Source organism: Salvelinus namaycush, chromosome 23, assembly GCF_016432855.1.
Source record: "Salvelinus namaycush isolate Seneca chromosome 23, SaNama_1.0, whole genome shotgun sequence".
Classification (NCBI taxonomy): Eukaryota; Metazoa; Chordata; class Actinopteri; order Salmoniformes; family Salmonidae; genus Salvelinus; species Salvelinus namaycush.
The window spans coordinates 17,395,168-17,409,287 of NC_052329.1; the positions used below are offsets into that span (position 1 = coordinate 17,395,168).

Below are 14,120 nucleotides of genomic sequence, written 5' to 3' on the forward strand. Positions count from 1 at the left end.
ATCAGTAGTTCGTTATTTTGTTCAGTTAAACTGAAAAGACACACTTACCTGATCACAGTCACAGACATACATTTTATAATGGAATATAAAATACATAAAATATTCTTCCCACACAGCTTAGATCATGGGAACATGTGGAACCGCTGTCATATTCAAAAATATATTTTGAAACGGAGCTCAAGCCCATGCTATTTTTATCCACATTGCATCTCTTTCCTACCCTCACTACACTTTGTTAGGGAGCAGGCGTAGGGTCTTCATCATACCGATAAAAAAAATATCAATCCTATTTTCAAAAGCATGCAAGTCTGGTGTTCATATTTCACAACCTATGCAGGCTTTTGGAGTTGGCTATACGCGATTGAGCAAAATAATAGGCCTACTCTTGATTTAGGCATTTTCATTGCATGCTAAATGTTTCTGATCAGTGATAGATGTGCAAACAAATAGATGAGAACCACCTCCACTTATTTTCCCATCCACAAACCAATTAACCAAATAGCCTATAGTAATGAAGATTCAGTGACACAAAATCACATTGATTGATTATCAGACAAGCCAGTGAAGTCACAGATTTTTGGTTGGGAGTAGGCCTAGGATACTAAGCGACTAACAAGTGGATTATTTTTCTCTTCACTCGCAAACTAGATACGATGGCAAAATGTTGTAATAAATGAGCCAACTAGACAAGATGATGATGAGCAGCATTCACCTCAACATAGATAACATTTCTCTAGCCTAATTGTAGCCCAACCAATATCCAAACGAAGATTCAGTGAAAACAAAAGTCTGACAGATTAATCTGTCAAGATGAGCCCCCACGCTTGTCTCAAATCAGAGCGATGGCGCTGTCCCAATCAAAATGGTGCTGAAATGGTCATCTAGTTGACCACACGCAGGTAGGTTATTGCTTAAAATATATTTCAAGGATTACTTTGGGAGTTTCAGTAAGCAACCATTTGATACATGCCTTCAGTTGCATTAGCCTACTTCATTCCAGTATTTTCATAATTCAGTGATATTTATTCCCACTGTAATTATTTCTGGATCCATCCCATTGTGGTTAAGAAAACAGTGCATGCTTAGTGGTGGGCTATGCCAAGAGATGGGCTAGATGCCTTGCAAAGTTTAGAACTGCCAGGAGGATGGTAACAGGGCGCTGCCTAGCAAGAGTTTAAGAGCGTAGTGTGTGCCAATGCCGCCTCAGCATTATGGCTATGTTTTATACCAACCCGTAGGCAGAACTTTACCGAAATGTTATTTTTTACATTTTCTTTAACCCATATTTTACCAGGTAAGTTGACTGAGAACACATTATCATTTACAGCAACTAGGCCATTTGGCTTTGATACCGGCAATACCTTTCAGATCTAAAAAAAAATGTTGTAAAAAGTTGACGGGATGGTAAACTATAGTACTGTAGTTATGTGCTTTGTTCGCCCTAAGTGAGGAAAAATAACACACAAACATGCATATTTGGTTCAATATGCACCAAGTAAGGAGAAAGTGTTGTGCTAGAGGCATCTAATTTCATGAGTCAATATTTTCCTGACATTCTTTATTGTACTGTCTTTTCTATACTCCTCTGCCTTGTTTTGGCCTAAGGAGAGGGAAGAGGAGCAGGATACCTCTTGTTATTTGGCCTAATTTCTGGACACTCGTGACCTAAAACGGTGATCTCATAGAGAGACATTGCCAGGTTGTATCTGATGTGATGCCTTTGCAGGACATTAGGTTCTCCCATAGGGACAGTCAGTGCCCTTCCACTGTGAGTCGATCACCTGTGTGTGTGTGTGTGTCTATTGTGCACATGTGTGATGAAAACACCAACAGGTCACGTGCCACCAATAACAAAGCAGTATGTCCACCGCTGCCCTAAGGGTTCACCCTGTCTCTGAAACACATTAACAGAACAACGCTCTCTCAGCAAGTTATAATCATCATAGCATGCGTCATATAATCACCACAGTGTCTGTCATAGGGTGTGACACAGCTATGTATCTAGCGTGCAGTAATATTAGACTAGGCTAGATACTTGGTTCTCAGAATGCTCTTTGCGTAACAGATGCGTGCCGGGTGGATTTCCAGTCCACATATGGAACCCTATTCTCTAAAGTCTTCAGCAATTTTAAACTGAGCCAAGCCGGCCCCCTCCCCTTTCTTCTCCCTCTGTTCCCTTCCCTCCCTTCATTCTTATGTAGCCCAGCACTCATGGAGTCAATCGTGTGACGCAACAAGCAGGACCGACACACTGAGAATACGTTGTTGTTGTTTTGGCCCGGCTCTAGAGGGGCTGGCATTCTAAAACTGTCTGAGGTGGAGGGCTGAAGCGGTGGAAAATGCTTGGGGGATGTTTTGAGTTTCCCTCAAGACAGCAACATTTCTTCGAGCTGATGTAGTACACTTCCTTCCAGTGTTTCCTAGAAGAGCATCGATCAAAGCTTGTTTGTGGCATAACTCTGGCTGGATCGCCTGGTGACTCAGTGGTTTTCCATCTAACAAGTGGATGGGAATAGAAGGATTGTGAAATGCTTTTATAAGTGGAATATGACTGCCTGTGTTTGTGGGGCTGCTGATGTTGGATAGCATGAAGCAGAATTGTTTGTGCTGCTGTTTTTGTTTTGGCGTATTCCTTTTGAGGAAGGAGGGTTATGTAGAATAACCCTGTTGGCAGGTCTTGTGTGTGTCCAATTCTTTAACAGATAGTGTTTTGAGTAACAGTACATTCTGACTCATTGGGTGTCTCCTCTCTTGTGGTAAACATGTTGATAATAGCAACAGCTGTAACCAACCACTGCCTTAGAAAATACAGAGTGTCACTTAGTCTAGATTTGGACCATGGAAGAGGTTTTGGACTCTATTGTAGGATACATTTTATGGTGGCATAGACAGTTCATTTTCAACCTACTGAGGGCTGGAGGTTAAACGGGGTGAGGCTGTCCTGTATTTGTGCCTCTCACATCAGTTACCCTCCCCCTCCAGGACAGTGTACAGCCTGGCCAACTCCCTTCTTTCCTTTCCTCCTATTCTTCCTCTCCCAGTCCCCATCCCCCCCCCCCCATCAACCAGTATAGTACAGGGGCTGAAAACGGCTAGTCCCCAGGCCAATACCAGCCACCACACACACACACCGATCAGAGCAGATAATGGTGGTGGGGCCTCCCTATGTCTCCCCTCCCCCATTGCTACAACCCAACAGCAACATCCTTGAAATCCATTTTCCTAGTATCCACAGCCACGGACCAATGGGATTGGTCAGGGAGGAAGGGGCCCAGCCAATAAGCCTGGTGCAGGCTGACAGGTCAGCTGACAGGAAAAAGCTGAAGTGGAATTAATGGGTGGCTGGTTTGCAGAGCGAAAGCAGTGGTTTTTGCTCTCCAACTGGAGACCTTGGCTGAGAGATCATTAGAACCAGAGAGTAATGCAGTCCAATAAATGACTAGAATGGCTGTTGGTAGTCAAGGAATTGATTTTCTGAGACCCTTTGATTTGTTAGTATGGTACACAGAAAATAATGACATTAAATTGTTTTGAACTCATACACTCGTTAGAGATTAAAGAAGCCTTTCATGTGACAGGCTATTTCCTTCACCTAGAATCAATCATGGAAAGGGGTTTGCATGGTCTTGTCACAAGAAACACTTCTGGATCTAATCATAGATAGCCTACTTAGAATGGCGCTGAAGGGATTGGAAAATGTGTGACGACAGTTGTTGTTTTTTATGGTTGTTGTTAACTTCATGCACATGGCAAGCTGCTTGATCTGCCATATGATGCAGTACCCTCAACCTGACACCACACACACACACTCCCCCAAATACATGTGAGCTTGCTTGCTTAACCTGGAGGCCTGATTTTGTGTTACTTGGCTCCTGTCCAGCGTCTTCTTAGCTCCTCCATCACCATGTTGACAAGGTGTCCCCTATATCTGTCACATTGCCCAGTTCCCTTGAACCCAATAGCCCCGAACACACACACACCCCAACAATCTCAGCTTGACCCTGCTGTGTAATGAACTCCGTTCCTTTCCCTTCAAGAATGTAGACGATAGCACGACACAGCTTTGAGGTGAGGGGTTCACTAAGGACGGCACGTTTTCTTTGAGGTGTGCCAATTTGATCTTAAACCCCATGTCAGTCGCACAGTGTGAGATGAAGGATGAGGGTGTCAATGTGTCTGTAGATTGGAGCCAGCTACTCTACTGTACGGATCTAATCCAGATCAGTTATGTGCTATGGGCTTCAGTTCATGCTTTGTGGAAGGGAATCATATTCTCTGTACTGTACACATATGATCCATCTGTACTGTATGTAGACTATATCTGTCTGTATCTGTACATACATGTCAGTCTGTTTGACGAAGCTGGTCCTCTACAGTAGTGGATGTGACAGGTGTTGTGAGAGATCACTCTAACACATGTTGTTTCTCTCCTCTCATTCAGGAAACTCCCAACTCTGTGTTCCTGGTCATGGAGGTAGGTGGTGTCACACTGGCAGAATGCAACCTCTTCTGCTGAGCTGCCTGTAAGCTGCCAGGGTCTCTATCTTTGTGTTGATACCTCTCCCCTCTCCTCTCTCCTTCCCCTTCTTTCTCTCTCTCCCCCTCCCTCTCATTGCTCAAGACCACAAAATTCCACAAAGCGCCTGAAGGAAAAAACTATGCCACCTTAAGTAGCCCTCAAAAAACATACCTGTACACCCACACCCGCTTTCCAGGAATACTGTTATCCAAGAGCAAACTGTGTTTGTTTGCCTTATATTTAGCCCTGAAATACTTATTCTGCCCTTCTCATATTCAAGCTGTTAAGGTAACTGGCTGTGCAAGGTGTCTTGGAACCCTGGTACCTGTTACCGTGGCCTGCCTGGGGTGTTCTAGATTGTTGACATTAAGGAGGCGGGGTCTCCTGGCACAAGAGAAGAAACAGACATAAATCTGGCTTTGTAGTCTCTGAGCACCATTCAACCTTGGTATTATAGATAGAAGGCTGCTTAATCAATGCTATAGCACTTCAAGAGAGATGGGCATAGATGGTATCAACACTAGGCTAGCATGAATGCTAATCTGGCTGGTGTTTGCTAGACTGCCTGTTTTGCTTAGTAAGAAAGGCTTGTTTTACGCAATGGTTAGAGGAGGGAGCAGACTACTTATTAAGCAGTCACTTATTAAGCAATCAGCGCGCAGGGCTCACACTCCAGTCTTTTGGCAGCGGTTGGAACACATTAAAAATAATACTGTTTTAAGGGAAACGATGCCCTTTTAGCTGCAACATTGACTCTCAGTATGAAGCAAAGCAGTCTTCTTATTTGAACAAACATTATTTGTATGCAGTGTACCTCATAAATGATTGTCCTCACACAGAACTTAATCGGATAGATTCACTAGAATAGAATTATGGGCCCTTAACCATTCATGGCATCCCAAACTTTACAGCAATCAATGTGGGCACCCCCATAATAGTGAAATATATTGTTACCCTAGAATTCTGTGGTTATGGCGGACCCCTAAGAATGTGTTATTGAAACCCTGCTCAATGCCTCTGCTGCTTGCAGTAAAAGGATGGACATACACACAGAGCATAAGGATAATAATTAATATAATAATTAATATAATAAGGATCTGAGCTGTAATTGATTTTCCTGTACAAAGGGTAAACAACATGGTGTGGTAATAAACTGAACTGGAGTCAGATCCTACCGGTCACTGTGATAAGGCAGAGGCTTTTTAAGGCCAGATCAAACCAATGCTTTGATCAGAGGAAGTTTTGGTAACCAACAGGATTTAATTGGTGTTCTCATTTACAACTGCGACCTGGCCAAGATAGCGCAAAGCAGTGCGATACAAAGAACACAGAGTTACACATGGTATAAACAAACGTACAGTCAATAACAAAATAGAAATGTCTATATACAGTGTGTGCAAATGTAGTAAGATTAGGTAGGTAAGGCAATAAATAGGCCATAGTGGCAAAATAATTACAATTTAGCAATTAAACACTGGAGTGATAGATGTGCAGAAGATGAATATGCAAGTACGGATACTGGGGTGCAAAGGAGCAGAAGAAAAAAAAATATGGGGATGAGGTAGTTGGGTGGGATGGGCTATGTACAGGTGCAATGATCGGTAAGCTGCTCTGACAGCTGATGCTTAAAGTTAGTGAGGGAGATATGTCTCCAGCTTCAGTGATTTTTGCAATTCGTTCCAGTCATTGGCAGCAGAGAACTGGAAGGAAAGGTGGCCAAATGAGGAGTTGGCTTTGGCGGTGACCAGTGAAATATACCTGCTGGAGCGTGTGCTACGGGTGGGTGCTGCTATGGTGACCAGTGAGCTGAGATAAGGCGGGGCTTTACCTAGCAAAGACTTATAGATGACCTGGAGCCAGTGGGTTTGGCGATGAATTTGAAGCGAGGGCCAGCCAACGAGAGCATACAGGTCGCAGTGGTGGGTAGTATATATGGGGCTTTGGTGACAAAACGAATGGCACTGTGATAGACTACACCCAATTTGCTGAATAGAGTGTTGGAGGCTATTTTGTAAATGACATCCGCGAAGTCGAGGGTCGGTAGGATAGTCCGTTTTACTAGGGTATGTTTGGCAGCATGAGTGAAGGATGCTTTGTTGCGAAATTGGAAGCCAATTCTAGATTTAATTTTGGATTGGAGATGCTTAATGTGAGTCTGGAAGGAGAGTTTACAGTCTAACCAAAACCTAGGTATTTGTAGTTGTCCACATATTCTAAGTCAGAACCGTCCAGAGTAGTGATGCTAGACGAGGGTGCGGGCAGCGATCGGTTGAAGAGCATGCATTTAGTTTTACTTGCATTTAAGAGCAGTTGGAGGCCACGGAAGGAGAGTTGTATGGCATTGAAGCTCGTCTGAAGGTTTGTTAACACCGTGTCCAAAGAAGGGCCAGAAGTATACAGAATGGTGTCGTCTGCGTAGAGGTGGATCAGAGAATCACCAGCAGCAAGAGCGACATCATTGATGTATACAGAGAAAAGAGTCGGCCTGAGAATTGAACCGTGTGGCACCCCCATAGAGACTGCCAGAGGTCCGGACAACAGGCCCTCCGATTTGACACACTGAACTCTATCTGAGAAGTAGTTGGTGAACCAGGCGAGGCAGTCATTTGAGAAACCCAGGCTGTTGAGTCTGCCAATAAGAATGTGGTGATTGACAGAGTCGAAAGTCTTGGTCAGGTCGATGAAGACGGCTGCACAGTATTGTCTTTTATCGATGGCGGTTATGATATCGTTTAGGACCTTGAGCGTGGCTGAGGTGCACCCATGATCAGCTCGGAAACCAGAATGCATAGCGGAGAAGGTACGGTGGGATTCGAAATGGTCGGTGATCTGTTTGTTAACTTGGCTTTCAAAGACTTTAGAAAGGTAGGATAGAGAGAGGTCTGTAACAGTTTGGGTCTAGAGTGTCACCCCCCTTTGAAGAGGGGGATGACCGCGGCAGCTTTCCAGTCTTTAGGGATCTCAGATGATACGAAAGAGGTTGTAACAGGCTTGTAATAAGGGTTGCAACAATTGCGGCGGATAATTTTAGAAAGAGAGGGTCCAGATTGTCTAGCCCAGCTGATTTGTAGGGGTCCAGATTTTGAAGCTCTTTCAGAAGAACATCAGCTATCTGGATTTGGGTGAAGGATAAATGGGGGAGGTTTGGGCAAGTTGCCGTGGGGGGGTGCAGAGCTGTTGACCGGGGTAGGGGTAGCCAGATGGAAAGCATGGCCAGCCGTAGAAAAATACTTGAAATTCTCGATTATCGGAGATTTATCGGTGGTGACAGTGTTTCCTAGCCTCAGTGCAGTGGGCAGCTGGGAGGAGGTGCTCTTATTCTCCATGGACTTTAGTGTCCCAGAACTTTTTGTAGTTTGTGCTATTTCTGTTTGTGTATATTGGTTCCTAACTTCCCTGAAAAGTTGCATATCGCGGGGGCTGTTCGATGCTAATGCAGTACGCCACAGGATGTTTTTGTGCTGTTCAAGGGCAGTCAGGTCTGGAGTGAACCAAGGGCTATAGTTGTTCTTAGTTCTACATTTTTTGAATAGGGCATGCTTGTTTAAGATGGTGAGGAAAGCACTTTTAAAGAATGACCAGGCATCCTCTACTGACAGAATGAGGTCAATTTCCTTCCAGGATGCCCGGGCCAGATCGATTAGAAAGGCCTGCTCACTGAAGTGTTTTAGGGAGCGTTTGACAGTGATGAGGGGTGGTCGTTTGACTGCAGACCCATTATGGATGCAGGCAATGAGGCAGTGATCGCTGAGATCCTGGTTGAAGACAGCAGAGGTGTATTTAGGGGGCAGGTTGGTCAGGATGATATCTATGAGGGTGCCCGTGTTTACGGATTTAGGGTTGTTCCTGGTAGGTTCATTGATAATTTGTGTGAGATTGAGGGCATCTAGCTTAGATTGTAGGATGGCCGGGGTGTTAAGCATATCCCAGTTTAGGTCACCTAACAGTACAAACTCTGAAGATAAATGGGGGGCAATTCATTCACATATGGTGTCCAGGGCACAGCTGGGGGCTGAGGGGGGTCTATATAAAAAGCGGCAACAGTGAGAGACTTATTTCTGGAAAGGTGGATTTTTAAAAGTAGAAGCTCAAACTGTTTGGGCACAGACCTGGATATAATGACAGAACTCTGCAGGCTGTCTCTGCAGTAGATTGCAACTCCACCCCCTTTGGCAGTTCTATCTTGGTGGAAAATGTTATAGTTGGGGATGGAAATTTCAGAATTTTTGGTGGCCTTCCTAAGCCAGGATTCAGACATGGCTAGGACATCAGGGTTGGCGGAGTGTGTTAAAGCAGTGAATAAAACAAACTTAGGGAGGAGGCTTCTGATGTTAACATGCATGAAACGAAGGCTTTTACTGTTACGGTTAAACTAACGGAACTGGAAAATGGTGGACAGACGGGGTAGATGCTAGCATAATTTAGCCTACCCTTAGCTCCCCTCTGTTTCTCTACTTTTCTCTCCCCTGCTCCCTTGCACATTTTCTCTAACTCTCTCACTCTCTTTCTTGGACTATTCTCCATCACACTCTGTCCTTACTGCTCTCTGTGTTGACTAATGCCAGGATTAACAGAGACTGTCAGTACTGATAACAGCACAGCCATTCATCAGATTTTAATTGATGAGACCCTTCGTTATCTGGGCTTTGTGGTCGCACACAAACACACGTACACACACACACACACAGCTTGATACTGCTAATCTGTGTTGTTCTTACACAGCCTGCTAATAGAATGGTTTTGTTTGTCTTGTTCCTCCCCACAGTACTGCAACGGTGGCGATCTGGCTGACTATCTGCAAGGTAAGCATCGCACTAATCTCAACACACACTGGGTATTATTCATCAAAACAAAGTAACTAGCGGTGGAGAGGAGTGTGGGTACTTTTGTGTACGTCTCTATCTGCCGTCTGTCTGTGTGTGTGTTATGTGTTCGCAATGCAAGGGAATGTTGTGTGTAGGAGCCAACACAGTGATATGACACAATGGGTTCCTTCTTCAGCACCAAGGTCAGCATAGCTGAGTCTCAAAGGTCACTCCTCTCTCATAATGCTTCCCAAGAAAGCACCAAGCACTGAACGTCTTAATAGGATGCTGCTTGTGGAGGTCTACATGGTATATCGTTGATTTTATTGGTATAGCAGTGAATTGCATAACACACACCTGTCTCCCTGTTGCTATGGGTCATATTTGCATATATATTATATATATATGTGTCAAGGTCAACAGCAGGTAGTTATGCGTTAATCCCAGCAGAGCTACAGTTTAGTAACAGAGAAAGAAAGAGCTCATCATGAAATGGGCACCATAACAAGAGGTCAACGGGGAGTCTAAAAAGGTACTGAGGAACAGAACGTCCCAGTGCACCAGGTTCAGTGTAGATACTGGTGAACAGAGGAAAGCAGTGTTGTGGACTCTGGTCCTCATGTTGTGTTCTGATTCACTTGTTATCAGGGGAACTGTTTTTTTATGTTGTACAGGTGCACGCTCTCACATCACCTCAGGGCACGGTACAGTGTCTGTACCTCTCTCTTCTAGCGCGCACGCACAGTCGCACTCTCCCCCTTTCTGTTGCACTCTCCCCCTTTCTGTTGCACTCTCCCCCTTTCTGTTGTACTCTCCCCCTTTCTGTTGCACTCTCCCCCTTTCTGTTGCACTCTCCCCCTTTCTGTTGCGCTCTCCCTCTGTTTCTGTTTCTCTCTCTCCCTTATAAACCCTCATTGTATAATATTGTCACACAACCATGTTGTTATTTCATTAATTACACAACTTTGCTGCGTTTAGAAGAAGTTGTCACTGTTGTACTTTAGAGAGTGTTGTTAAATCCCTGATTTAATATGTGTAAGCATGGTTAGATTGACACAAGATCCATTGTGACCATAATGGTTTGGTTTACTCTTTAGAGACCCAGGAATCCTCTAAGCTAGCAGCTCACGTGATTAGCTAATGTTATTGTTTCACTGCAACCAGTACATGCAGGACCAGACACACTCCACTGCCCGACCTCTTATGCTAACTACAGTAATCTTCACTGTTAATACTCTTATTACTTAGGCTGCTAATGTTCAAACAATTACTACTCTAATTGGTTGTGCTTGCATAGAAGATGTACACTACTTGCAGAATAAGCATTTTGTGCAGGTTGCTTTCCCTTGGATTCTGTGTGCAGTTGTGGTGACAGAGCTCTCCCAATGCATCCTGATGTAGAAGTTTTAATGCATTTCTCTCATTGATATAGGTGCATCTAAATCACTTAAATGTAAGCTGAGGCAATCAGTAATTAATGCAATACATTAGGGAGATGGAGGTATTGAGTGTGTATAACTGCTGGCAAATGTTTGGTATGGGTCCCATGTGGCTCAGTTGGTTGAGCATGGTGCTTGCAATGCCAGAGTTGTGGGTTTCGTTTCCCACAGGGGGAAAGTATGAAAATGGATGTTCTCACTACTGTAAGTTGCTCTGGATAAGAGTGTCTGCTAAAGGACTAAAATCTCAATCTGAAAATGTAAAAACATGTTAATGATTGGTGTGAGTGAAACATTAGTGTGTGAAATAGTTGTAAAAAGTTGTCTATGGCCTCTAGACTAGTGCATAGTGGGTGGATAATGTCCTTTATAGAGTTTCTGTGCAGTATTGGTAATGTAGTTTTGTATGAATAAAATATGCTAATAGCCAGTGTGGGTGTAGTAGTCTTTTACCACTACATCCCTGGTCATCATACATTATGTGCCAATACATTTGTACTGTGTAATGAAGGATTGTGGGTAAGTAGTTTCCCCTCTTGGCTCTCCCTAGCCAAGGGGACACTGAGAGAAGACACTCTGAGGGTGTTCCTCCAGCAGATATCAGCAGCAATGAGGATCCTCAACAGTAAAGGCATCATCCACCGAGACCTGAAACCACAGAACATCCTGCTGTCATACACCAGCCGCAAGAGATCCAGTATCAACGGCATCCGCATCAAAATAGGTGACTGACCAACCCAGCCCCTCAAACACAACACACACTCAGCTAAAACTAAGCTAAACCTTCAAAAAGACAACTATCCCTTTAATTCTTCACAACTTCATAATGTTTCTATGATATAAATACTGTTTATACTGTGTATATATAGAGATGGCCTATCCATGAACTGTTAGCCATCATATGATTTGTCTTATTGTCTCACACAAGTGTCATATATCATGTATCAAGATGCACCACAATGACAGCTAGCTAAGGTCATGACTAGTTGTTTTGAACCTCACAGCTATATTTAGTTTGCACAGTGCTATTCCTGCAAGGTGTGGTGACTCATGTTGTGTGTTGCGTTCCCAATTGTCTAGTGTCTGAGAGGCTTGGTAATAGGAGTCGTAACACTCCGACAATAGTAGCTATTAATAACACAGACCAACAGACTGACGGCCTTCTCTCTTTCAGCTGACTTTGGCTTCGCACGATACCTCCAGAGCAACATGATGGCTGCCACGCTGTGTGGCTCCCCCATGTACATGGTGGGTGGGTGCAGGTGTGCGTGTGTGTTTAGTGTTTGTGTGTGTAAGGGTGTCATGTCTGCAGTCTCTTGTTCTCCAGCAACCTGCAGCTGGAATGGTCCTTTCAGAGCGTGACCTCTAACCTCTGTCCTCTAACCAGGCCCCAGAAGTGATCATGTCTCAGAACTATGATGCCAAGGCAGACCTGTGGAGCATTGGAACTGTCGTCTACCAGTGTCTCGTAGGGAAGCCCCCTTTCCAGGTAGGATGGAGAGTGAGAGAGCAGCATTAAACTGTGTGAAATGTCAAATAAAATAAAATTGTATTTGTCACATGTGCGGAATACAACAGGTATAGACTTTACAGAGAAATCCTTACTTACAAGCCTTTAACCAACAATGCGGTTTTAAGAATAAGAATAACAAATAATTAAAGAGCAGCAGTAAATAACAGTAGCGGTGTTATATACAGGGGGTACAGTACAATGTGCGGGGGCACCGCTATTGAGGTAATATGTACATGTAGGTAGAGTTATTAAAGTGACTATGCACAGATAATAACATAGTAGCAGCAGTGTAGAAGGGATGGGGCAATGCAAATAGTCTGGGTAGCCATTTGATTAGCTGTTCAGGCGTCTTATGGCTTGGGGGTAGAAGCTGTTTAGAAGCTTCTTGGACCTAGACTTGGTGCTCCCGTACCGCTTGCCATGCAGTAGCAGAGAGAACAGTCTATGACTAGGGTTGCTGGAGTTTGACAATTTTTAGGGCCTTCCTCTGACACCGCCTGGTATAGAGATCGTGGATAGCAGGAAGCTTGGCCCTGGTGATGTACTGGGCCGTATGCACTACCCTCTGCAGTGCCTTGAGGCCGAGCAGTTGCCATACCAGGCGATGATGCAACCCTTCAGGATGCTCTCGATGGTGCAGCTGTAAAACCTTTTGAGGATCTGATAACCCATGCCAAATATTTTCAGTCTGCTGAGGGGGAATAGGTTTTGTCGTGCTCTCTTCACGACTGTCTTGGTGTACTTGGACCATGTTAATTTGTTGGTGATGTGGACACCAAAGAACTTAACTCTCAACCCGCTCCGCTACAGCCCCGTTGATGTTAATGGGGGCCTGTTCGGCCCGCCTTTTCCTGTAGTCCACAATCAGCTCCTTTGTCTTGCTCACTTTGAGGGAGAGGTTGTTGTCCTTGCACCACACAGTCAGGTCTCTGACCTTCTCCCCATAGGCTGTCTCATCATTGTTGGTGATCAGGCCTACCACTGGGGTTGGACTCGTGCCTGGCCATGTAGTCATGAGTGAAGGTGTGAAAGGGCAGTGTGGAGTGCAATAGATTGCATCATCTGTGGATCTGTGTGCACAGATTAAATATGAAATATGTCACCCATGATGTGTGTTTATAGAAGTAGTATACAAACCCCCTGTCACTCTGTTCTCTCTCTGTCTGTCTGTCTTTAGGCCAACAGTCCACAGGACCTGAGGATGTTCTATGAGAAGAACAAGTCACTGCTACCCATGTAGGTCAACAGATGATAGGATTTAGGAATGATTTAACTATCTGATCGAGGCCTTTTGGGCTGAAAATCATGTTTTTACCTAGAATGTATGTCTGTTCCTCTATTACTCAGCATCCCGAGGGAGACGTCTCCTTCCCTTGGCAACCTGTTGCTAGGCCTGCTGCAGAGGAACCAGAAGGACAGGATGGACTTCGGTCAGTTCTGACATCACTTCCCTTCTAGAAAGAAAATGATTTAATACTTCATGTTTGTTATCTATAAATTGTACATTACTTCTCTAACATTCACACTTCTGTCTTGTTGTTTCAGATGCATTTTTCAGTCATCCTTTCTTAGATCCAGTGTCTGCCATCAAAAAATGTGAGTAGACAGATGAGAACTTCCTTCATCAATAACAGGGGGAAATACCTGTTGTGGTGTCATAGCTGTATTGTGAGGTGGCATTGATGTTGAGAGTACTTAGGTCTTGTGTGAAAATGTGTATTTGTATGTTTTTTTCTCCAGCATGTCCTGTTCCAGTACCCAACTGCCCTAGCGCTGTGACCGACATCACATGTGGCAGCTCACCCTCTGTTCGCTACAACTCCCCTGCCGTAAGTTCATCCTGA

The 14,120-nt window shown here is 44.3% G+C and overlaps 1 protein-coding gene across 1 annotated transcript in view; it reads left to right on the forward strand.

Moving 5' to 3' along the window:
• The window catches only part of LOC120018128 (serine/threonine-protein kinase ULK2-like), a 51,653-nt gene that overhangs the window by 22,053 nt on the left and 15,480 nt on the right, over window positions 1–14,120 (forward strand). The window contains exons 4-12 of the mRNA XM_038961131.1: window positions 4,442–4,474; window positions 9,285–9,321; window positions 11,314–11,487; window positions 11,938–12,011; window positions 12,151–12,252; window positions 13,454–13,512; window positions 13,624–13,706; window positions 13,822–13,872; window positions 14,017–14,105. Of these exons, the coding sequence (XP_038817059.1) occupies window positions 4,442–4,474; window positions 9,285–9,321; window positions 11,314–11,487; window positions 11,938–12,011; window positions 12,151–12,252; window positions 13,454–13,512; window positions 13,624–13,706; window positions 13,822–13,872; window positions 14,017–14,105 (702 nt within the window). The remainder of the gene's footprint in view (window positions 1–4,441; window positions 4,475–9,284; window positions 9,322–11,313; window positions 11,488–11,937; window positions 12,012–12,150; window positions 12,253–13,453; window positions 13,513–13,623; window positions 13,707–13,821; window positions 13,873–14,016; window positions 14,106–14,120) is intronic.